Source organism: Cyanistes caeruleus, chromosome 2 (assembly GCF_971803275.1).
Source record: "Cyanistes caeruleus chromosome 2, bCyaCae1.hap1.1, whole genome shotgun sequence".
NCBI lineage: Eukaryota > Metazoa > Chordata > Aves > Passeriformes > Paridae > Cyanistes > Cyanistes caeruleus.
This window is the reverse complement of record NC_141702.1, coordinates 3,346,589-3,369,588: the sequence shown is the minus strand read 5'-3', so window position 1 is coordinate 3,369,588 and position 23,000 is coordinate 3,346,589. Positions and strand designations below refer to the sequence as shown.

Here is a 23,000-nt window from a genome sequence, read left to right as displayed (position 1 = left end):
CCTGTCACCGCAGGTAAGATCTAGATAACAGGAACGATGAAGTTCGCTAATGCACACGTCTCAAGACCACACTAATTCTTAAATTTGTCAGGAGCTGTAAAGTGATGTAAATGTAACATTCCTGTCCAACAGACACAAGTTTGGGATTGATATAATTTTACATTTAGTGGGGAATTGGTATCCAGGTTTTGTTATGTAACACTTGAGGAACTGAACATTTTTCAGGGACTCCTAAGGGACTGGAAGTGAAGCACCTGGTCCAACTATGAGAACAAACCATGATCAGTTGTTTAAAGTCCTGTCTGGATGAGGCTCTGAACAGCCTGGTCTAGTGGGAAATTCCCAACCCATGTCAGGGAACAGATCAAGATGGTCTTTAAGGCCTCTTCCAAAACTTTCAGTGATTCCATGATTTTATGATCAGTAAGGACTAACACGATTGGAAGTCAATGATAGCACTTACCAGTCAATTGCACTGCTAAAATGAATACTCAAAAATGAAGCCCTCATATAAAAGGGAAGGCATGGAACTGGAAAAGTTCACCAAACATTCCCCATGCTGTCTTAGAGGCAGTTCTTATGATGGCTGTGAACTGGCTTTTCAGTAGAGAACATCTGGGACCTTCTGTGCCTTTCCTAGAGCCTGGTGTCACAAAGTGGTGGGTGGGAGCTGGACATGCCCTGGCCATGTGCTCTCACATCCCGGAAACTTCCCATGCCCTGGGCTGATCCCCCAGCGTGAGCAGCAGGGGAGGGGGGATTCTGCCCCTCTGCCCTGCTCAGGTGAGACCACACCTGCAGAGCTGCCTCCAGACCTGGGATCCAACAGCAGAAGGATTTGGGGCTGCTGGAGAGAGTCCAGAGGAGGCTACAGAGATGTTCCAAGGGCTGGAGCCCCTCTGCTCTGGAGCCAGGCTGGGAGAGCTGGGGGTGCTCACCTGGAGAAGAGAAGGATCCAGGGAGAACTTTTGCAACCTTTTAGTACTTGAAGGGGGCCTGTAAACAGATGGGGACAAAAGGGACAGGAATTGGGGGTTTTAAACTGAAGGAGGGTCTGTTTAGATTAGATACAAGAAATGAGTTTTTACAATGAGGGTGGTCAAGCCCTGGCACAGGTTGCCCAGGGAAGCTGTGGCTGCCCGAGCCCTGGAAGTGTCCAAGGCCAGGCTGGACGGGATTTAGAGCAGCCTGAGACAGTGGAAGGTGTCCCTGCAGCAGAATGAGCTGTAAGAAATCACCTCCAACCCAAATTATTCCATGATTCCACAATTCTATGACAGTGCTGCCAGAGGGAGAAAAGTGGCAGCAAAAGCAGCATCCTGTTGATCCCCTCCAGTACATACACGAAGCATTCAAAGAGGTTAATAGAAATTAACCAAGTTAATCAACAGAAGGACTGGCCTAAGTGACTCTTCTAGGTCAAGCTCACACAATAACTACTAAGTTTACCAACACACCCAACTTTTGATCCTACAGAGACATGAATGTCGTGGCAACGGAGGCCGGAGCTTTTTCTGCCTCATGCATGAATAACAAAGCCACCTGCTATATTCCAGCACTGGATGCTTTATTGTTAGTGATGATGCATGAGGCAGAAATAATGCAGTTTGATTTTTAGAGACAATACCAAGTTGAGCTTGCGAGGCTGTCAGCCCACACTCATTTGACTTGGGAACTGAGCAAACAACATGGAAGTAATTGATGGAAACTAATGACACAATAAGATGTCATTTTTTTCTGACCTACTTTGCTTAAAGTAAATCCCCATTAATTGTAATTATCTGTACTCCATGTACACCAAACACTCAGCTGGATCCATCCCCCAGTTATTTAAATGAGGTAGCTCCAGATTTACACAACTCTGATTCTAGCTTACATACCTCTCTATATTTAGTGTTTGTTCCCCTGATCTGAATAAATGCCTGGAAGATGGAAGACCACACAGCTCAATTAGGGTATTGATCAGGATGAAAAAAGCCTTTAACCAAGCAGCACAAGGAGGTTGTGATCCCATGCCGGGGTGCTGCTGGAGCACCGAACACACCTCCCCTTCCCGGTGCCTCCCTGGAGCTCCTGGAGAACAGCAGGAACACGAAATGCAAGGCACAGACAGATCAGCTCCCAGTGCTGCGAGGGAAAAACCCTGGCTAAACATGTTTTATAAATACTTGCAGATCTCGGGGTCACCCAGAGTTTACCCAGACCTCCGGACACAAGCGCCTCCAGCGTGATGGAAGCGTGGGATGCTGCTGAGTGCCGAGAAAAGCTTTCTCCTCTCAAAAATATGAGTTGAGAGATCTCAACATGGGTGTGATTGACACTCACAACTTCCAAAAAATCCCTAAAAATACAGAGTGTTGGCTAATAAAAGAATCAGGCTCTGAGTAATGACTTCTGGCTCTCTGTGAGGGCCAAGACTACAAGGCAATGGGAGCTCTTGTGGACTGAAGGGGCGAAGCATCACCCCCATGTCCTTGGCCAAAGCAACCCCACAGAAGTGGCTGTGGGAAACGGGGAAATCGGGGGTTGTGGGGAGATTGGGACATGGGTACATCTCTGCTGTGTGCCAAGCGAGGGAGCAGGAGCTGGAGAACATCATGGGATAATCAGGAATTAAGATGTAAGTGGTGGAGATATCACTTCTGGCCACCCACGGAGTCATGTAGCCATGACTCATCCCCTGGTGCAGGAAGGAACGTAGTGTACCGTGCATCAAAATGGACAGGATCTTTCCAAGGAGAGATGATCCGGGACGGAAGACCTTTAAAGGGCTTCCATCCCAGCTGTTTATCCCTCCATACTGGCATGCTTTTTCCTGGATAAAATCAGGAAGTTATGTGTTAAATGAGATATTTTTTTTTTAATTTCATCCTCTGATACTCCTACTGGAAAGATCTTCCGATTTCCTGGCTAAAAATATTCATGGCCAGTTCCTACTCACTTACTTTTCCACTGTTGCCCTTCAGTGTCCCAATGCCTTTCCCTCCGCTCGCATTTATTTTCCAGGATGTATTTATAGGCAGGAAAACCTATTCCTTCTCCAGCCTCATTCCTTAGCTAAACTAAACAAGCCAAATTCTTTCAGTCCACGGGAGAAGAGACAGATTTTCCTGAGCTCTGATCAACACTTAGCTCTTCTTTGCAGCTGGAATTCACCTTTCCTGGGCACAGGTGGCCACAACTGCACCGATGAGCTCGGGGGCAGTGCCAGCTGGGAATTGTCATTGTGTCATCCCTTGCCCAAGCAGCTGCTTCTCTCACTCCACGTGCCAATGCTGAAATTCTCAACTGCTGCCTTCTCCCACCAGAATGTCTCATCAAACAAGTTTGGGTTGGTTTTGTATCAAAACAGATGACTCGTCTGCCCCCTTATTGGTTCACCTACACTTTTATATAAGTAGTAAGACCAAATAGTTTGTTTACTTCTCTGTTGTTTTGAATTTTTGGGGTTTTTTTTAAATCTTTTTAATCATATGTAGCAAATCTGCTGCACAGAAAAGTTTGAAGGAATGAGAGATGCTTCCATTTATAACTCCTTGTACTGCAAATCAGAAGTCGAAGCTTAATCTGGGTGCTTCTCACCCAAAAATATGGGTCCCAGAGTCCTTATTTCTTACTGCTGTGAGAATTAACATCCATATTTAGGTTTGAAAGTATCCATCAGGAGAGGGAGTTGATGTTATATATATATATATATATATATATATATATATATATATTTATACATGTCTTATGCACATGAAGTAATTTCAGTTGAGGGCTGGTTTTGCTCTTATTTATTTCCATATTATTCTGTATTATTCTGCTGAAGCTGGCAGAAAATAAGGGAATATCTTCAACATTTGAATGCATTATAATGGGAACCTGTGGGATCCTGTCGTGTCTGATCACACTATATAATATTATAAATAATACCAATTTTCTCCCTTTGGAGAACTTTGTGCCAGAGTTTCACTCCAAATGAAATTTGTCCACATCCAGGTGTGCAGCTGGTGCATCCACGTGGATTATGCCCAAAGCTTTGCTTTCTGCTCCCTTTCTTCTGTTTCTTTGCTATAGGAGTATCCAACCATTTCAAAACCAGCAGCATTTTTTTCAGACTTCACAGAACTTTTCAGCTCTTTTGGCATCACCCAGAAACACCAAATACACCCTTCCCAGAGAGCCTGTTTAATATGAGAGTTCTCCCACTTTTTCTTCAAGATTAAATTATTTTTCCCTCCCTGAAAAAGCATTTTATCTGCACTTTATATGCATTTTTCTACATTATTGGAGCTGTTTCTTCTTTTTTTCCATGTTCAAATTTAGACTCTGCAAAGCAGCAACTTTTTCAGCCAGTTCCGGAGTCCTGACATTCGCAGCCCTGATATTTTGACACAGTTTAAAGGAAAAAAAAGGGAGAAAGGGTAGAATTCAAACTCCCACAGAAAGAGGCAGAAGCAGCCTCTGGAGCAGGAGCATCTGGAAAGAGTCTTATTGAATGGTGGGGGATAAAAACCACATGGAAAAGAGGAGATATTGTAACCTACAGAGGACAGCACAGGACAGCTCAGAAAAGATGGATATGATGAATGAACAGATGTGTAACATGGAACTGAGGGGAAAGGACCTGGAATTTGGCTTTCCTGGACTGTCAGTGGGTCCTTTGGTGAAACAGCTGCCTGGAGTGCAGCTCAGCTCCAGGCAGATCCCAAAATCAGGGCCAGGAGCTGCTTCCTCAGCCTGCCAGAGGTTTTCCAGCACAAGTACAGGTTGAGAATCCCCCAAACTGGCTATGGGAATGACAAAGAGCAGAAGCAGGGATGGAGAATCCCTGTGTTAGAAGGACAGAAAGACACCAAGGTGGGGGATTTGAGAAGGCAATAAGGTGATGTGAGATCGGGGTGCCAAGGTGTGCTTAGAGAGAGATTATTAACATTATCAACATTATCAACAGAGAATGAATCCCAGAAAGGTTTGGGTTGGAAGAGACCTTAAATCCACTCACTGCCATGGATAGGTGCACCTTCCACTATCCCTGGTAATTCCAAGTCCCAACCAACCTGGCTTTGAACATTCCCAGGGATGGGGAAGCCGCAGCTCCAGCAGCCTCTGAGTACAGGAGAGGGACCTGTGGGATGGATTGAGAGAGGAGCCCCCCTTCCCCAGCACAACCATGGGAAGAGAGAAGGCAAAAAGAAATCCAGAGGAGGTCCCAGACCTGCCAGAGACCCGGGAGCTGCTGGAGGTGGGAAGGTGGAAAGCAGCCCAGCCTGGCTGATGATGAACTCAGTGGTGATGCTGGGATTTGAGGCTGAGCAGGTGACAGGGCAGATGACACAGGACTGGGGAGCTGATTTGGGAGCAGGGATCCAGCTGAGGCTGGTCTGGGGAATGGGGGTATCAGCACTTGGGTCTTGGGGGAGGAAGCACAGTGGAACTTTCTGAGTGTCCAGAGGAAAGCCAGGAAGAGAGTGAAGGGTCTCAGGGGCCGTATGAAGAGATGATAATGTCACTGGGTTTGTTCAGCTGGAGGAGATGGAGATCAGATCTCACTGGGGGTTGCAGTTCCTCCTGAGGGGCAGCTCCAATCTCTTCTCCCAGTGACAGGGGCAGGACCCAGGGAAGGGCTGGAGCTGTGTCAGGGGAATTTGGGTTGGATATCAGGGGAAGGTTCTTCCCCCAGGGGTGGCTGGGCACTGAACAAGCACCCCAGGGAATGGGCATGGTCCCAAGGCTCCCAGAGCTCCAGGAGCTCCAGCATGGACAATGCTCTCAGGCACAGGATGGGATAGTTGGGGTGTCCCAAGCAAGGTCAAGTGTGGCACTTGTGTGTCCCTTCCAAATCAGAATATTTTATGATTCAGTGTAGGTTTTGTGATTTCAAGAAGACTAAATAGATGGAACACCTCTCCTATGAGTAAAGGCTGAGAGAACTGGGGTTGTTCAACCTGGAGAAGAGAACCCTGGGGAGATCTTAGAGGCCAGGTCTGATGTGGCTGGAGAGGAGTTTCAGATTGGACATTAGGAGAAATTTCTTCCCAAAACGGGTGATTAGGCATTGGAACAGGCTGCCCAGTGAGATTGTGGAGCCACCATCCCTGGAGGTGTTCAAGGAATGACTGAACATGGCACTCAGCTCTCTGCTGTGGTTGACAAGGTGGTGTTTGGTCAGAGGCTGGACTCAATGATTTCAGGTGTGTTTTCCAACCTAAATGATTTTGTGATTCTGTGATTCTGTGATCTCAAGTTGTAACTGGGGAGGTTTAGACCAGATATTAAAAAAAAAATATATTCTTCATGCAAAGAGTGCTCAGGCAATGGAACAGGCTGCCCAAGGCAACCTGATGGTGGAACCTCTCTTCCTGGAGGTTTTCAAAACATGTGTAGATGTAGAACTTGGGGATACAATTTAGGCATGATCATGTCCATGGGCTAACAGTTGGACTCGTTGATGCCAGAGGTATTTTCCAACCTAATTCTGTGATTCTGTAAGGGAGCTGGAAGAAAGCTGGAGAGGAACACTGGACAAGGGCATGGAGTGACAGGACAAAGGTGAATGGTTTTAAGTTGAAAGCGGGCAAGGCTAGATGGGATTTTAGGAAGAAATTCCTCCTTGTGAGGATTTTGAGACCTGTGAGGGCGAAGGTTGTTCACAGAATCACTGTGTTGGAAGCTGGGTTGGAAGGAACCCACAAGGATCATCTGCCGGTCCTACACAGCAGAATCCCCAACAATCCCACCCTGTGCCTGAGAAGCGTTGTCCAACTGCTCCTTGAGCTCTGTCAGGTTTGGTGCTGTGACCATTCCCTGAGGAGCTGTTCCAGCACCCAGCCACCCTCTGGGATTGGAACCTTTTCCCAGTATCCATCCTAACCTTGCCCTGCCACAACTCCAGGCCATTCCCTCACTGCTGTCCCGGCTCAGCACAGAGCAGAGCCCAGCGCCCGCTCCTCCTCTTCCCCTCACGAGGAAGTTGCAGATCGCGGTGAGATCCCCCCTCAGCCTCCCCTTCTCCAGGCCTCATCCCCGCGAGTTCCCCGGGCCGGGTCGGACGGTGCACGGAGCATCCCGCCGCCGCGGCCGCTGTCCGTACCCGCGGCACGGGGCGGGGAAGGCGCCGCTCCCTCCCGTCCGCGCCGGCCCCGCCGCGCTCCCGCCGCCGGTCGCTGTCGCCGCCAGGCGGCCCCGGCCCGTCCCGCGCGCCGCGGAAGCGCCGCCCCCGGAAGCGGCGGGCGGGGGGAGCGGGCACCGGGGGGCAGAGCGAGCGAGCGCCCGGCGAACGGGCCGGGGACGCGGCGGCGGCGGCAGCAAGATGGCGGCCAAGTCGGATGGCGGCGGCGGCGGCGGCGGCGGCGGCGGCGGCAGCGGCTTCGCCCAGCTGCACAACCTGGACGAGGCGGCGGCGGCCACGGGCGGCGGCGTCGGGGCAGCGGCGGCCGAGGTGGCGGAGGAGCCGGGCGCAAGCAGCTCCTTGCACATCTGCCACTGCTGCAACACGTCGTCTTGCTACTGGGGCTGCCGGAGCGCCTGCCTGCGGAACCTCTTCGGGCGGGCCGCCGCCACCGCCGCCGCCGAGCCGCTGGCCCCGCGCCCCCCCGCCGCCGCCGCCGAAGGGCCGCCGGAGGGCGGCGAGGCGGCCGAGCGGCCGTGGCTGGACTGCCTGTGGATCGTGCTGGCGCTGCTGGTGCTGCTGGGGGATGTGGGCACGGACCTGTGGCTGGCGCTGCACCACTACGGCCGGCGGGACTACGTGTGGTGCGGCCTCACCCTGGCCTTCGTGCTGCTGCCCTCGGTGCTGGTGCAGATCCTGAGCTTCCGCTGGTTCGTGCAGGACTACACGGGCGGCGGGCTGGGCGCCGTGCAGGGGCTCAGCAGCCGCGGGCCGCCCATGATGGGGGGGACCGCGGGCCGGCGTGGGGGACCCGCCGGCGGGGTAGGAGGAGCCGGCGGCACCGCCACCCCCGGGGCGCAGCGCCTCTGCAGGATCTCCGTCTGGGTCTGGCAGTCCGTCATCCACCTGCTGCAGATGGGGCAGGTCTGGAGGTAAGGGGCGGCCGGGGAGTCCGCCGTGCCCCCGGCGGGGCGGGCGGCGCGCTGGCTCGGGGACCGCGGCCGCGGAGGGGCGGGAGCGGGGGCTGCGAGCGCCCGGTGCCAGGGGGATGCGGGGCACTGGCACATCCTGGCTGGAGGTGGACGGGGACAGTGTCACCTCCTGGTTTGAGATGGACGGGGACAGTGTCACCTCGCGGTCCAAGGTGGACGTGGGTCAGTGTCCCCTGTGGTCCAAGGTGGGTCAGTGTGCGCTGGCCGAGGTAGTTGTCAGCACCTGGTTTGATGCGGATGTGGGTGACTGTCAGCTCGTGGTCCAAGATGGGCATGGGTCGGTGTCACCCTCCTGTTTAAAATGGGTCACTTGTCCCCTGGATGAGGTGGGGAGCTCTCAGCTCGTGGTCCAAGGTGGACGTGGGTCAGTGTCACCTTGTGGTCCAAGGTGGAGTGGGTCAGTGTCCACCTCCTGGTTTGAGGTGGATCAGTGTCGTCTCTTGGTTTAAGGTGGGTCAGTGTCCCCTGCACAAGGTGGGGCAGATGGGGGTCAGTATCACCTCAGTGTGCTGAGGTGGGTCACTGTCCCCTAGCTGAGGTGGACCAGATGGCCATTGCTGTTACCTCGTGGTTTGAGGCAGATGTGGGGCAGTGTCATCTGATGGCTTGAGGTGGATCACTGTCCCCTGGCTGAGATGGGACCAATGGGGGTCAGTGTCACCTCATGATTTGAGGTGGGCATGGGTCACTGTCCCTGGCTGAGGTGGGGCAGATGGGGGTTGTTGTCAGCTTGTGGTCTGAGATGGATGTGGCTCAGTGTGGTGATGGTCAGCGCGGTGCTTCCCACGTGGAGATGGAGGGGAGATTTGGGGGTTACTCCAACTTTGAATGAGGAGAGACCCAAAGGGGGGAGCGATTCCCACAAAATGAGCCTGAGGGGCTGAGGTGGGGGACATGGGGGTCATTGTCACCTTATAGTCTGAGGTGGACCCTTGTCAGTGCTCCCCACGGTGGAAGGGGTGTCAAGGTCCCTGTTGTACTGAGAGGACATTTGAGGGGAAAAGAAGTTCCCCCAAAATGTGTCTGTGGGGCTGAGGTGGGATGAGTGGGGTTGGTTGGCACAAGCAGGACATGAGATGGTACTCCCCACGTGGAGATTGGGGGTGACCTCTTCTTCACTGAGAAGAGCCCCAAGGGAGAAAAGATGCCCCCTCAAATGAGCGTGTGGGGCTGTGGAGAGGGGAATAGGACTGCTGTCACCTCACATCTTGGAGGGGACACAGTTCAGTGCCCCCCATGGTGTGGGATGGAAGGGATTCTAGCTCCGTGGGAATGAAATGGTGCTTCATAGACATGGGGCAGGATGGGGAAAGGGGGGTCTTGAGAGCTGCTCTTCCCTTCAGGACAAGCTGGGGGTGACCCTGGCAGTGGCAGCGCTGCAGAGGGAGGTCCTGTGGCCCTGGGGGGGACTCACCCCACCACCCTCCTCCTGGAGCCAGGGGGCAGCCAGGAAAAGACTCCATGGAATGCAGGGGCTGCTCCAGAGAGGGTCTGCGGGGAGATGGACCCGTGGCTGCCAAGCACTGGGACGTGCTGGTTCCAGAGGGTTGATGTCCTCCTGGCACAGATCCCGCAGGGATGAGGGGTGAGGGTCTCATCTATCCCCCAGAGCCTTTCCCCAGCTAGTGGAGCGGGAGCTGCTGGCTCGCCGACTCCCCCTGAACCGAAGGAGCGGGTGCTGGGAGTGGAAAAACGCAGCGTGATGCCTCGGCTGTGGCTTTGGAGAAAGGAGAAAGCTCCTCGGTGGGGACGGCGGCGGTGGGGCTGCTGGTGCGAGCCTGAAGGTCAGGGATAAGGGACTGTTCCCTGCCGGAGGGAGAGGTCCTGGGGTGGAGGAAACGCTGGCCGGAGGACGGGTCTGGGAAGCGACCTCGGGCTCGGCAGGAATTAAAAATCATCCTCCAGTGCGAGCTGGAAATTACGTTATCCTTCCCAAAAAGAGAGGTGGGAGGAGGCAGGGAGGGATTCTCCAGGATGAAAGCCTGTGGATGCAAACACTGCCACAGAGATGTCGGGCTCTCAGAAAGAGGTGGTGTAAGGACAGCTGTAAAAACCCGGCTTGGCCCAGCATCCTCTGAGCTGGGGCGCGGGTTGGTAACGTGGAAGGGGTGTGAGATTTGGGATGGGGGCATAGGAACACCTCTGGGTTGTGTCATGGGGTGGTGGCTGCACCTTCTCCACCCCATGGATGGGTCAGGCTGTAGGGAAGAGGCTCTAGATGGGGGTCACTTGGCGTTTGTAGCTTTTAAAATAATCCTTAGGGATCAAAGATTTTTATTTTCCCAATTTTTTTTGAAGAAGCCGCGGGGGTGGAGGGGAGGGGATCTGCGTGGGAAGGGTGCGTGAGATGTGTACGTAGGAAATAAGCCCAAGCAATCATGCAGTGCAACAGCAAATACATACTTCTGCATCTTCAATGTCATTTGTGCAACGTTCAAAGCACATTTGTTCTCAACTTCTGCTTGGGGGTTTATTCTATTTTTATGGGTTTTTTACAGGCGGGATTTGGGCTGGGGGGTGGCGGGAGGGGGATGTCTGCGGGTGGTGCGTGCGAGGATGATGAATTGGTCCGCGACCCTTTCTGCTGCTTTCCCTGAAACTCCCAAGTGCTGATCCCATCAGCAAAAGCGGTTCTCAATGCAGATGCTCCCCTGGCAAGTTGGATTTTTCCTTTCTTGGAGTCAGGCAGAAGAAATGATTGTGTTTTAGCTGTGCACAAACACCCCGTGCCATGGCACGCTCGAGTGAGCGTGTGGGGAGGGGAATGCTGAAGGGATGCAGACAGGGACAGAGGGGTTCATGTGGGGGGCTGATTTTTTGGGTAATAGGAAGAAACAAAACTCAAGTTGCCCAGACTTTTCCCTGCTCTGCTAATGCAGAGGAAAACATTTACTTCTGAGATTGTGCAGGGCTGGGAATGCCAAAGGGGACTGACAAGGAGTGCTGCAGCCCGGATCACGTTAGGTGAAATCAGGGAGCTTTCTCTCCTGTTGATCTCTAATCCCACCAACACCCAGCTCCCGCTCTTTAAGGCACGCTGGACAGCGTGGAGCCAACTCCCAATATCTGACCAGAGCCAGAATTAACTTCCTGGGATCTGTGGAGCAGCCTCCACAAGGGTGTCTTTTTGCATTCCCACTACAGCTATTGCCAACGCCATTAAAATTAATCTCAGATGCGGTGATGGGACTAATACTGGAACACACTGGTTTGGCCGCCTTTGCCTGCAGCGCAATCGCTGCGTGCTGGGGAGAAGTTTAGACGTGGGGATGGAGGAGGAAAAGCTGGGACAGCGTAAGTTCAGTGCGTAATGCTCCGAGCCCGGTTTCCTGAGGGATCACAGATCCGCGCTGCCGCTGCATGGAGCGTAATCGGGATCGTACCTTACGTAGGGGATGTCGTGGGTGTTGCTCAGCAGCTGGGAGAGAAATCGTGGAGAATAGGAGGGGGGCAGGTGGGAGTAGTACAGGAATTCTCATCCTGAATACGTTAGGTAAATCTGTGTTTGGATTTTTCAGGGATGACACAATTCCTGTGGTGGCTTCTTCTCGTAAATACTGGGAAGGCTCGCCTATAAGATAGTGAATAAATAGCATTTTATGGCAGAAATATAAATATACATCGGGATCTTATTTTAGCAAGGCTGTCTCTTCATTTTGTCAGGATTGTGGGAGAAGGAGCTTGTTTTGGAGCAGTCTGGATGGGGGCTTTGTCTGTTTGTGTTGTATTCAGAGGGTGGATCGTGACTAGGCAGGAGGGCTGAGGGGGCAGTACGAGTGCTGAGGGGGGGCTTTGTGATATTCCTGTGGTTTTTCAGGGTTTTTTTTTTAGTTCAGCTGGGATCTGAAGGATGTGTTAATACTGTCTGTCTATAGTGGCTGTTGGAAAAATAGTAAAAACATACGTTTGTTTATAGATATATATTTTTTGAATTCTTGCTGGAAGTAGTCTGTTCTCAAACGGATGCCAGTACTCTGATCTGCAATGCCATTCCCACCAATAAAACTCTGCTCCTGGGGTTTTTACCTTCGTAAACCTACACTATTCACCTTCCCCTCAAATCTTAGATTGTCTTGAGGACTTGGACAATTCATCCAGACTATCCAAAAAGCAAAGGATGCCAGTTGGTGCACATTATGCTCATTATAGAGGTGCTGCAATGCAAGCTGCCAAGGGCTGTTCCTTGAGGAGGGATGCTGTGGTTTTGCTGGAAACATGATGAAGACAGGGCTGTTGCTTTTGCTGGAGTTGCTCAGCCGTGTAAATTCAGGAGAAGCAGAAGTTTTGGTATCTCGAGTAGTTGCACAGGTTATATGAATGACAGGAGTGAATTTCCCTGTCTGATGTACCTTTCCTTAACCTCTGCTGGAAGTGGGTTACTGGGTCATGGATGCTGCCCTGGAGTAGGGGCTTTAGAGTGGAAAGTCCGATCCCTTGCGTTGCGCCGTGCTATTAAAGCAAACATTATTGGATTCCATTGGATTAACGGGATGTGGAGCTGAGCTAAAATGAATGCTGACCAGCTGGAAATCTTTGTTAAACTATCAGTGATGGTGAGTTTTGGGACATGAATTTGCTCTGTTTATGTGGTTTGTTATTAAAACAGATTTGAATACAGATCTAGGAGAAAAACATTCTGTACAAGAAACCCCAGCAAACCACAACAACCCTTGTCACTGTTGTGACATTAAAATTTGTCTTATGTATGTACATGGTGAGAAATCCCTAATTTAGGCAGAGAGTTGGCATCTTTTTTATTAGTGGAAAGACCAAATCTGTGAGCTGTTCGTCTTCAGAGGTGGAAGGATGAATCAATGGGCTGAAATGGAATATGTGGCATTTAATGACTTTGTGTTGAGTGGGTTCAGGCTCTCCTAAAATACTTTGTCTGGGATGAACTTTGTGAGTTAGAGACACATTATTTCGGGTAGTTTAGAAATACAGGCAGCTACAACTCTGAAGTTCTCTGCCCAAATCCCTCAAAGTGGGAGCCATCTGCTTGTCAAACAGCAGATGAACCAGAAGCTGCTGACCTAATGCTGCCTCCTTGTCTTGGTTTGGAATGTTCAGCTCTGTAGAGCTTTTCTGTGAATTTACTGCCTTCCCTGGCACGTTGGAATATTTCTTTCAGCTTTTTCTGGTTAGCTTGTCTGGCAGCTGAGTTTTTCCTTTTAGCCAAGTTTTAACAGCTTGCTTTTATAGTATGGAGTTTTGTCAGCTTTTGACAAGTTGGCAGAGGGAAGACATTCTGGGATAGATGATAAATATGTTCTCCCTACAAAATCAGGTCTGGGGTATAACTTCTTATATTTTTTTCCAGCGAGGTTGTTCTCCTTTGCAAAAAACTTACCCATTCCACCCCCATTTCTGCAGGATCTTCATAAGGAAGTGCTGGGCTGTGGGTGTAGAGGTCCAACAACATCTACAGAGCGTGTAGGTTGCAAGAGAGTGGAAATAATAGTAATAATAATAGTAATGATAATAGTAATAATAATGATAATGATAATGATAATAATAATAATAATAATAATAATAATAATAATAATAATAATAGTAGTAGTAGTAACGATGGGAAGAGGGCTTTATCCCTTGAGTGGGGTCTCCATGGGTGGTGGGTGGTGGTGATGCTCTGTGTCTTATTGAGTGGTTCCCACTAGAGGGGGTCCAACCACAGATGTTGGAGCGGATCTGCTGGGCCAGCCTTGGGAGGGCAGAGATTTCTCCAGATCTTTCCTTGGGAGAAGTAATATCCTGCCCTGACCTGCTGGGAACTCCCCTTTCCATTTGACCCAGTGTTTCTGTAGAGACAGCATGGCTTGGGGTGGTGGGGAGTGGGATTTGGAGGAGAAACTGGAGTTTGGTTTGCTCTTGGAAGCTGTTGAGGAAGAGCTACGTGGTGCCCTGTGGCTGGGCAGTGACAGCAGCTCATCACCCCCCCTGCCCTGGTTTTTGGGGAGTAGGAAAGGGAAGCAGAACTTCTTGGGTGACCTGACTTAGTTCTTACTGGAACCAGCATAAAATTTCCATGGCTTTCAAGGTGAAGACACCATTGCAAGTTATTTTGGGTACAGCATCTCCAGGAGTCCAAAAACTGGAAGGGAACCCAACTGCTTTGAAATTAGGTTGCAGGCTGCTTTCCTAAATGCTCCCATTCTTGTGATCATTGACCACAACATCCCTTTTCAGCTGTTCAAGCTGAACTCCAGGAAAAAAAACAGCTGTTTGTTTTTTTCCCACTCTCCCTATGGTTTTATCTGCAATGCCAGTGGCAGCCTGACAGTGCCTTTCCTGGTGGAGGGGAGGCAGGGTGCCAAGGGAAGGAGGAAAGATGGCTCACGATTTTTTGTGCGTTAAAATTCCAGGCTCTGTATTTTCCACCTTTCCAGACACTTCCATTTTGCTTTCAGCTGCACTGAGCCAGCTTTATTCCTTGCAGTGGTTCTCCTCTCCGAACAAATGTAGGTTATTCAGGGAGCATTTCTTTTAATGAAAAGGATGGAGGAAGAGCTGATGGTGATAAAGTATCTCTTTGGAGGAGAGCTGCTTGCTCTGCCTTGAGACTGCAAGGAGCAGAAATGGGACGTCAAACATGTAATTTTCCTTAGGGAACGAAGGTGAGCCTGTGGAGAAGTCTGGATCCCTCACACAACTTCACTCTGTGCTCGTTTTGCTTTATTTCCCTTGAATCCTGACTTGATTTTTAGCACCTGACTGTAGTGAAAATCAGCAGTAGTACAAGGCAGTGTTTTAACACCTGGAAGCTTTTAGGAAGGAGGAATTGTGAGTCAGAGTAAGGTTTTGCTAGAGAGAAAATTAAATTGTAATTAAAGGCGTAAGCAAAGAACATGTGCCAAATATTGTCACTTCATTGACCCACCTTCTTCTGATGTGCTGGGATTCAGAATGATGGCCAAGTCTACTGTGATGCTTTGGGGTACTGAGATGCTATTCCAAACAGGATCCCAAGAAAATGGGGAAAGAGCTTTCCAGGGGAGGAGGATCTTTAGAAAACCCTCCTGCCTAGCAGCAGTCTGATGAAGGGAGGAACACCTTGTATTTTTAACCCTGTGGAGCAGAATTGCTTGGTCTTTGCAGGGCAGAACATCAGGCACATCCCATATCCTTTGGGCTGTAGTGTCAAGGATGCGCCCAAAATCTTCTGGACTGTGGGACTGAGCATTTAGCTTGTCCCAGGAGCAGCCCATTGCATCTCTCCATGGATGGATTTTTATTTTTATATTTTTTTTGTCACTCTCTCCAGTTTTCAATTTCCATTTTCTACCACCCTGTACTCCAGTTTCAGCCTGTGTTTGGTTATATGGAAATGCTGTAGCAGAGGAACCACATTTACAGTGCTGAAAAGGAGTCTCAGGAGTTACTGTGGAATAAATTTTACCAATGGACTTCTGTTATTTCAGTATAAATGGATGTTTTATTCCTTTCTTCCATATCTTGAACCAGGAACAAAATCAAATTTTGGCCAAGAGACAAAAAATGGAGCAAAAGGCCATTTCAAATGTGTCCCCAAAACTATAATGGGACCTGAAGACTGTGCTGCTCCTCACACCTCCTTTTTTTGGAAATCTGTGAGAGCTCAGGTTCACCTCTGAAATATTCACAGTCTGTCCTTAAGTGACTTCAGCTGCACAGAAGATCTTTTGCAGAATTGGCAGCTTTGTTGAAACCTTCTGTGTTCAAGCCCAGAGCCTTTATCATGACCTCCTCTTCCTCTGCTCTGTTCTGATTTGGTTTGCCTGCAGCAGGATTTGGCATCCCAAAGAAATATCCCTGTGTTATCATGGAATAGAATCATGTCATGGAATGGTTTGGGTTGGAAGGGACCTTAAAGCTCATCTCATTCCAACCCCCTGCCATGGGCAGGGACACCTCCCACTATCCCAGGCTGCTCCAAGCCCTGTCCAGCCCAGCCTTGGACACTTCCAGGGATCCAGGGGCAGCCACCCCTGGGCACCCTGTGCCAGGGCCTCCCCACCCTCCCAGGAAAGAATTCCTTCCCCATGTGTAACCTAAATCTCTCCTCTTCTGGTTTAAAACCATTCCCACTTGTGCAATCACTATCTGTCCATGTAAAAAGTCACTCTCCCTGTCTTCTATGCACCCCCTTTGTACATGATGGGCTGAGGGAATAGGTGTCCCAAAACCCCATGGGAAATAGGACTAAGAGAGAATCTCTCCTAAATGCTGCCACAGTGCCCTGTAGATGGTCAGTAAATGGGCACTAGGAAAATCAAGCCTGTTGTGAACAGGTCTGAGTGGACACTGCAGAGGTCTCAGCTCATGCTGGAAAACTCCTGTCAGCTGCTGAGCTATGTCACCTTTTCTGCCTTCACAGGTCTGCTTGATGTGGAAGAAGTTTCCCATAAAACCCCCACCATTTTGGCAGAACTCTTACTAAAATCTCCTCAGGAGCCATGATGCGAAAGGCTCTGGCAGCTGGAGCTGTCTTTATCACTTCACTAATTAAACCTGTGGGAAGAACCCAAACCTGAGTGAGGGAGGATCATGTCCAGCTGCCAGAACTGCCCTCAACTCATGGGGTTCTGTGGGGTTTTCTGTAGGGGCATGGAGCAGGATCATGTTCTGTTTCTGTGACAGACATCACAACTCTCCAGAAAAATCCAGGAGAGATGAGCTCCCCCATCCTTTCAGTAGGGTGGCTCAGGATCATCTCCTAAAGCAGGGACATGTCCAGTATCCCTGTGAGTTTAAAGAGTTCCAGTCTCTGGGAAAATCACAATTCTCCCATTTTCTCTTGCGAAAAAAGATCTGTTCAACTCCTCATGCTTGGATCCCTCACACAGGCAGCCCTGGATGACAGGATGGCAGGAATACGTTGCCTGATCTACCAAACACAGAAGACAGCAGTAAAGCACCAGGAGTGGTTTTGAGTTTGGGATTGGAATTCATCCCAGTTATGTCTAAGCGAGGGAAAAAAGAGCAACGGAGGCCGATGTTGTTGAAGTAAAAATTGTAAAGAGTGGTATAAGCAGAAGGCATTTAAATAATGTAAACAGTCTGGCATGGGAGGAAGGATGGGAGGCATTCCAGAAACAAAGGGAAAATAGTTTTAAAACATGGCTAAAAATACAGCAACTCTTGAATTCCAGAGATTATCTCAATTAGCACTTTTTCAATATATCTTTACAACAGAATTGTAGGAGTTCACAAAAGATAATGGAGGGTATGAGATACAGAGAAGTGATATTAATTTGTTTAATTAAAAGGATGAAGGGCTCCCTAAAATAAGATTCACTTATCTTCTGTCGCAGGGAAGAGTGAGGTTATATTCGAAAAACTGCAGCTCGTAGCACAGTAGTGTGGAGAAAGCATGGAGAGAGCCAAGGCTGGGAGGAAGAGCCCCTTCTTCAGCCTCAGCAGTTCCTTGCTCAGTGACTTTCAATAGCAAATCCCTTCCCATGGGATTTATGTGCTATTAGAGAAAAATGGGATGATTTTACATTTCCAAGAGGATTTTGTTTGATGTTCAGAGAGCAGGAATTGGACGTTTTCATCCAACAGAAAATCAAATACTCCGACATCAGAGCTGTGAGGGGCAGGCAAACATGGTTTAAGCTGGGAATCTGTGTGTGTGGAGCTGTGCATGGATGTGCTTGATGTCCTCTGGCTCCCAAGGTGTGTGGCACACGTCAGAATTCATGTCCAGCCTCAGCATTGCCTGTCTGTTCCTTGGAATGGGGGAGAAGCATGCACGGATATCCAGCTGGAAGTGCATGGGGAGACCATAGGGGCCAGGGAGGAGAGAAGACCCTCATGCAGATCTAAATTAAATTAACCCCCCTGGATGTATATTAATATGTTAAGTAGCACTAAGCTCTGTATCCCAGCTCAGCAATATTTTGAGGCACTTTATTGCTTTAATGGAGGGATAAAATAGAACCTGCAATTATAGTAATTTTTTCTAATTGAATATTTTGCTTTATTCTTTCCCTTTCAAAGCATGACTGTAAGTACCAGCCTTCATAAAGCTTTGGAAATATTTATACTTTCCCTCTCTGGCAATGGGTGTAAAGATGCTTTTTCTTGGGCAGACTGTTTGGGTCCCTCATGGATGAGGAGCAGAACAGCTCTGGAGAGCAGTGGGCAATGCACCTTCCTCTGCTCCCTTTAATCATGGAATTCTGGGATGGTTTGAGTTCAAAGGGATGAAGGATCATCCAGTTCTAACCCCTTTCCATGGGCAAGGGCACCTTCCTCTATCTCAGGCTGCTCCAAGCCCCATCCAGCCTGGCCTTGGACACTTCCAGGGATCCAGGGGCAGCCACAGCTTCTCTGGGCACCCTGTGCCAGGGCCTGCCCACCCTCACAGGGAAGACTTTTTTTCCCCCAATATCCACTCTAACCCTGCTGTCTTTCAGTTTAAAGCTGGGAAACACTTGTTTCCCATCAGTGGGGAGGGGGGAGTGTGATGTTACACTCTCAGTGGTTTTTGTCATCTTGTGAATGTCAGGTGTCTTTTTGATTCATTTCCTGTCTGTGTAGGGGTAGTGGACAATAGCAGCTGTTATTCCCTGGCCCTGTTCTGTGCAAGCAGATGAGATCCTTGTTTTCTGCCACCTAAACTGAGTTTGGGGAAGAGGACAGGGATCCTCCTTCAGGATCCTGCTGGAGCAAGATGGAGATGGTAGAGGCAGAAGCTGAAGGGCAGAGTCCTTGTCCAAAACCATCCAGGTGGGGCAGTGGTGCTGACAACAGGGACAACAGGGGATTAAACTGGAAAGCTGATGGTATAATTGGGTGTCAGTTGAGTTTTCTGAAGTGGCCATTTTCAGTGGCAGCTCTTCAAACCCAAGTTCCTCCCTCCAGCTCAAGCCTCAAGCAGGCAGCAAAATGCAGCTAAATTAACATAATAATTGCATTGTGCATTCCGTGTGCAGAATCTCCGGTTTAAAGAGGGAGATTTGCTGATACTCCCTCCATGTGATGGGGTGCTATCAGTTGGAGGCTGTTGCAGTAGCTGTCTCCTCATCTAAAGGGGACTTTTGATCCAATAAACTGCTTATCTCGTGTAGTTGTCCTTTCATCTAGCGTGGGTGGTGTGTGACGGCTGATGGAAGGCGCAGTATTGTGGCTCATTTATGAATATTAATTAGAAATGGAAATAATTTGGAGCAGCGTGCACCGACGACTCTCTGAGCACCGCCGGCCGCAGAAATCCATCAGTTCCTCCCTCGTGGAAGACTCACAAATTCAGGGAAGGCGTTCACGTTGGGGTGTGAAGTCACCACACGGAGTCTGTCACGCCGACACGTCGGGGATGCGGTGGGAGGTTGTCTCAGGGCTTTATTTCCCAGCGTTTGTTACAGCTGGGCTGGGGAAGGGACGGTTTCCTTGGGAAAAGCTGCAGCAGCGCCTTGCCAAGTCATGTGCATCGGAGCCAGGGCCGGAGCTGGAGGTTGAGGCTGTGCCTGGGCACGAGGCTGTGCCGAAAGGCAGCGCGATAAGGCTTGGGCGCCCTTGTTTGAGTGAAGGACATGCTTTGCTCCTGAATACTTAATCTTACCTTAGTCCTTGTCACTCCGGGCCCGCTGTCACACGCTGACGTAAATGCATCGTGCCACTGACGCCAGGAAAGGCTCCAGCCCCAAATGTGATGCAGCTCACTCTGGGATGATACCAGAGCCCTTCAGGGAATCTCAGAATGGTTTGGGCTGGAAGGGACCTTAAAGATCATATCATTCCAGCCCCTTGCCATGGGCAGGGACACTTTTCCACTTTCGTGGTTCCATCTCAAAGTCCAGTCTTTGATCAAGGATAGAGCCCTTTTCTCATCTCACTTGCCAGGAACTCGTCCTCAGTGGCCACATCTCCTCTTGGGAGCTTGGTAGTGGCAGGATTTGCCCTCTGGCCTTGAGATGGGCTGGCACAGCGTGGCTGTTTCTGTCACATTAAGCGTTCTTGGCTTTTGAGAGAGGGTGGCTGCCTGCAGAATGCCAGCTGGGAATGGTTCTGGTGGTGCTTCCTGAGGTGAGGGCTTGTAGGTCCCAGGGATGATCCTGTGCTGGTTGAGTTTTGAAGGCACCAGCATCCCTGCCTAGTAGACAAGGAGGAGCCCAGAAGGATGCAATATATCAGAAGGAAAATGTTCCCTTTACTTAAGGTTAGTTTTTATTTCCTTACGAAAATGTGGGCTTGTTTTTCCAAGCTGATGATGGTGTATGCAGCCTGTCAGAGTCTGCAGCAAAATCCCCTTCTAGCTTTTGGACATGGCCATCAAATTTACCACTTTGGGACTGAATTTATTTTGTGACTCCTGAGTGTGCACCAGTAGTGGAGGCCAGATTCCTTCATTAGATTAGATAGTCATTGTCATCTTTGGGAGAGTTATATTCAGTGGGCCACTTTGGAATTGGTGCTTAGGGGTGAATCCCAGGTGAGGAGAGCAGAGTGCCAAGACATGTCATAAATCATGGAATGACAGAGTGGTTTGGGTTGGAAGGGACCTTAAAGCTCATCCAGTTCCAGTCCTCTCCAATGGGCAGGGACACCTTCCACTGTCCCAGGTTGCTTCAAGCCCTGTCCAGCCTGGCCTCAAACACTTCCAGGGAATTTAGCTGAGACCCAAATACTCATGTCTTTGTGGACTCATCCTGCTTGGATGCTGGTGGAGGAGGATGTGGTTTGTTGCTCCTGTAGTTTTCCAGAATGCTTTGCTCTTCAGGGAGAACCCTCTGAGGTTAAACTGGGATCATTCCTGGGAGCTTAGGACATGCAGCAAGCCAAAAATGTGCACATCTGGGGTCACCCATCATCACCCAGACCCATCCCGACTGTAATTTGTGGGTTAATTTATTTTTAAAGCGAGCCAAGTAATTAACTGCTTTCCTTTAAAACTCCTCGGAGCCCTTCAAACCAGCGCTTTAAAAATGGGTTGATTATTCCGCCTTCTTCAAAGCGTGGGGTATTAGGAAAAGTCGTCTCCTGCAGGCACGATCCTCTGGCAGCCCAAGGCACTCCAGGGGTGCTGTGCCATGTCACACACGCTCAGTGTCACAAATCACTCGCCTGTGAGTGCCACTTGCTCTAAGTGGGGCATGACGGCTGTCACAGGGCCGGCTCCAGCATCCACACCTTCCCTTTGGAATTTGTTCCCTTCCCCCGGCGTGGCTGGGCTTGGCTTCTTTGAACCAGCTCAGGCTTTGCTTTTCAGTCGTGAGCTTTAGATCTGGGATAATAAAACATCAAAGTAAACCAGATTGTTGTGGATACAGAAAAAAAAAAGGGAAAAAAAAAAAAAATCAGGACACTCAGTAGGACTTCGGGGAGTAATAAATTTGTTCTATATTTAATCTCGTATTTATCGCAGTGTCAGTATGAGACCACTTCATTTTACTACTTTAACTGTAGCTAAGAATAACTGAATCCTTGAAATATTGAGAAAGTGGCTAATACCTGGTGGTAGCTGATGGGATCCAGCTTTAATAGTTATTGATTGGCTTCAAAAAGCTCCCAGTAATATCACATCTGAGCTACTGTATGTTGGGAGTTCAAATCCTATCAGTTATTTAAGATTAGAAGTAATTGTAGATTTGCAGCTTAATCATCCCTCAGTAGGTGAAGCCAGCTAGGACTTCAAGTGTCATTTATAATTTTGCAAAAACTTATGGTTGATCTGCCCTGGTTTTATTGTGGGAAAACCTTGGCATCCCTAAATTCTGATATTCTCCAGCATTTCCTTGGCTTGATCTGAACTTGGTGTGGCTTTTCTCATGGGGATGCAAAGCCCAGTTTGGAATCTGTTTGTCAGCCAGTGAGCACAAGGGACAAATGACCCCTGGAGGGTTGGTCTTAGTGTTTGGTCTTTTCTCATAATGCCACATATCTGAAAAGAGGTTGAAAAAACCCACGTATTCTCATAGGAAAATAAAAATTATCCCTAAGTAAGGGGAATATCTTCCATCCAGAAATTCAGGAGAGCAAAAAAATCAGATTAAACATTGCTTTTGAGTACTAAAACTCTGCCTGGGTAACCTGACATTTACCTGTGCCTCAGCAGTGCTTCAAAACAGCACCTTTAATGATGCTTTATTACCATTTGTGTTCTTACTCTTTGTTTTACTGCTCTGGAGTTTCATAATCCCATTTATCAAAACATTTGGGGTTTTGCTGTTTCTTTTCTCCCTGGTATGGCTTGTTGCACAATAAGAGCTTCGTTAAAGGCTCTCATTATTTTTTTTTGGTTGTGATCAAGCTCTGCCTGCAACGAACCACTGAATTTTCTGTTTGAGCACACAGATCTCCCTGTAATTCTCCTTTCACTGGGAACCGGCTCTTTGACATTCCTGGGAAGTGACCAATTTTTGATCAGCAAGGGCAAATTATTTCTAGCCCTTTTATTTTTCTTGTTGATATTTTAGTGTATTCTGAGAAGGAAAAAAATGACAGTTTTTCCAATTTCCTACAATTGTCGGGAGCTGCGTAACTGCAGCGGAGAGTTTCAATTCAGGGGTTAAGTTGAATTTTTGGTGGCTTTGCCAACTTCTTTGCCTGGGACTGGATTATTTCCCCCTTTTTTCAGAGGATTAGGGGATTTATTTGTGAAGCATCGCTACTAACAAAGGTGTCTGAGGCACTGGGAGGGTCACACCTCCTCCATTTGCTTTGAATGAATTGCTTTTGCCATCCTGAAACTTTTTTTGGGGGGAATGCCGAGGAAATCACACTTTTAATTTGGAATATTTATTTTGGAACAATTCTGCAGAGGAATTTTAAGTAGGAATTGATGATATACTAAGAGAAAAATCATTATTTAGAGCCGATTCCCACATGGAATATGGGTCTCACTGGAGCAGAAAGCTTCTTTAAGGTCCCTGACTCCTGGAGGAGCCAGGCTGGGATTGGGAATTTGTGCCTGGTTGGGATCTGGTGCTGGGTCC

General features: G+C 49.2%; 1 protein-coding gene across 1 annotated transcript in view; it reads left to right on the top strand.

Annotated features, from left to right (window-relative positions):
* Nucleotides 1-7,246: 7,246 nt before the first annotated feature.
* XKR6 (XK related 6) overlaps nucleotides 7,247-23,000 on the top strand; it is a 168,417-nt gene continuing 152,663 nt past the window's right edge. The window contains exon 1 of the mRNA XM_086875584.1: nucleotides 7,247-8,025. Coding sequence (XP_086731710.1) covers nucleotides 7,295-8,025 — 731 coding nt within the window. The 5' untranslated portion in view covers nucleotides 7,247-7,294. The remainder of the gene's footprint in view (nucleotides 8,026-23,000) is intronic.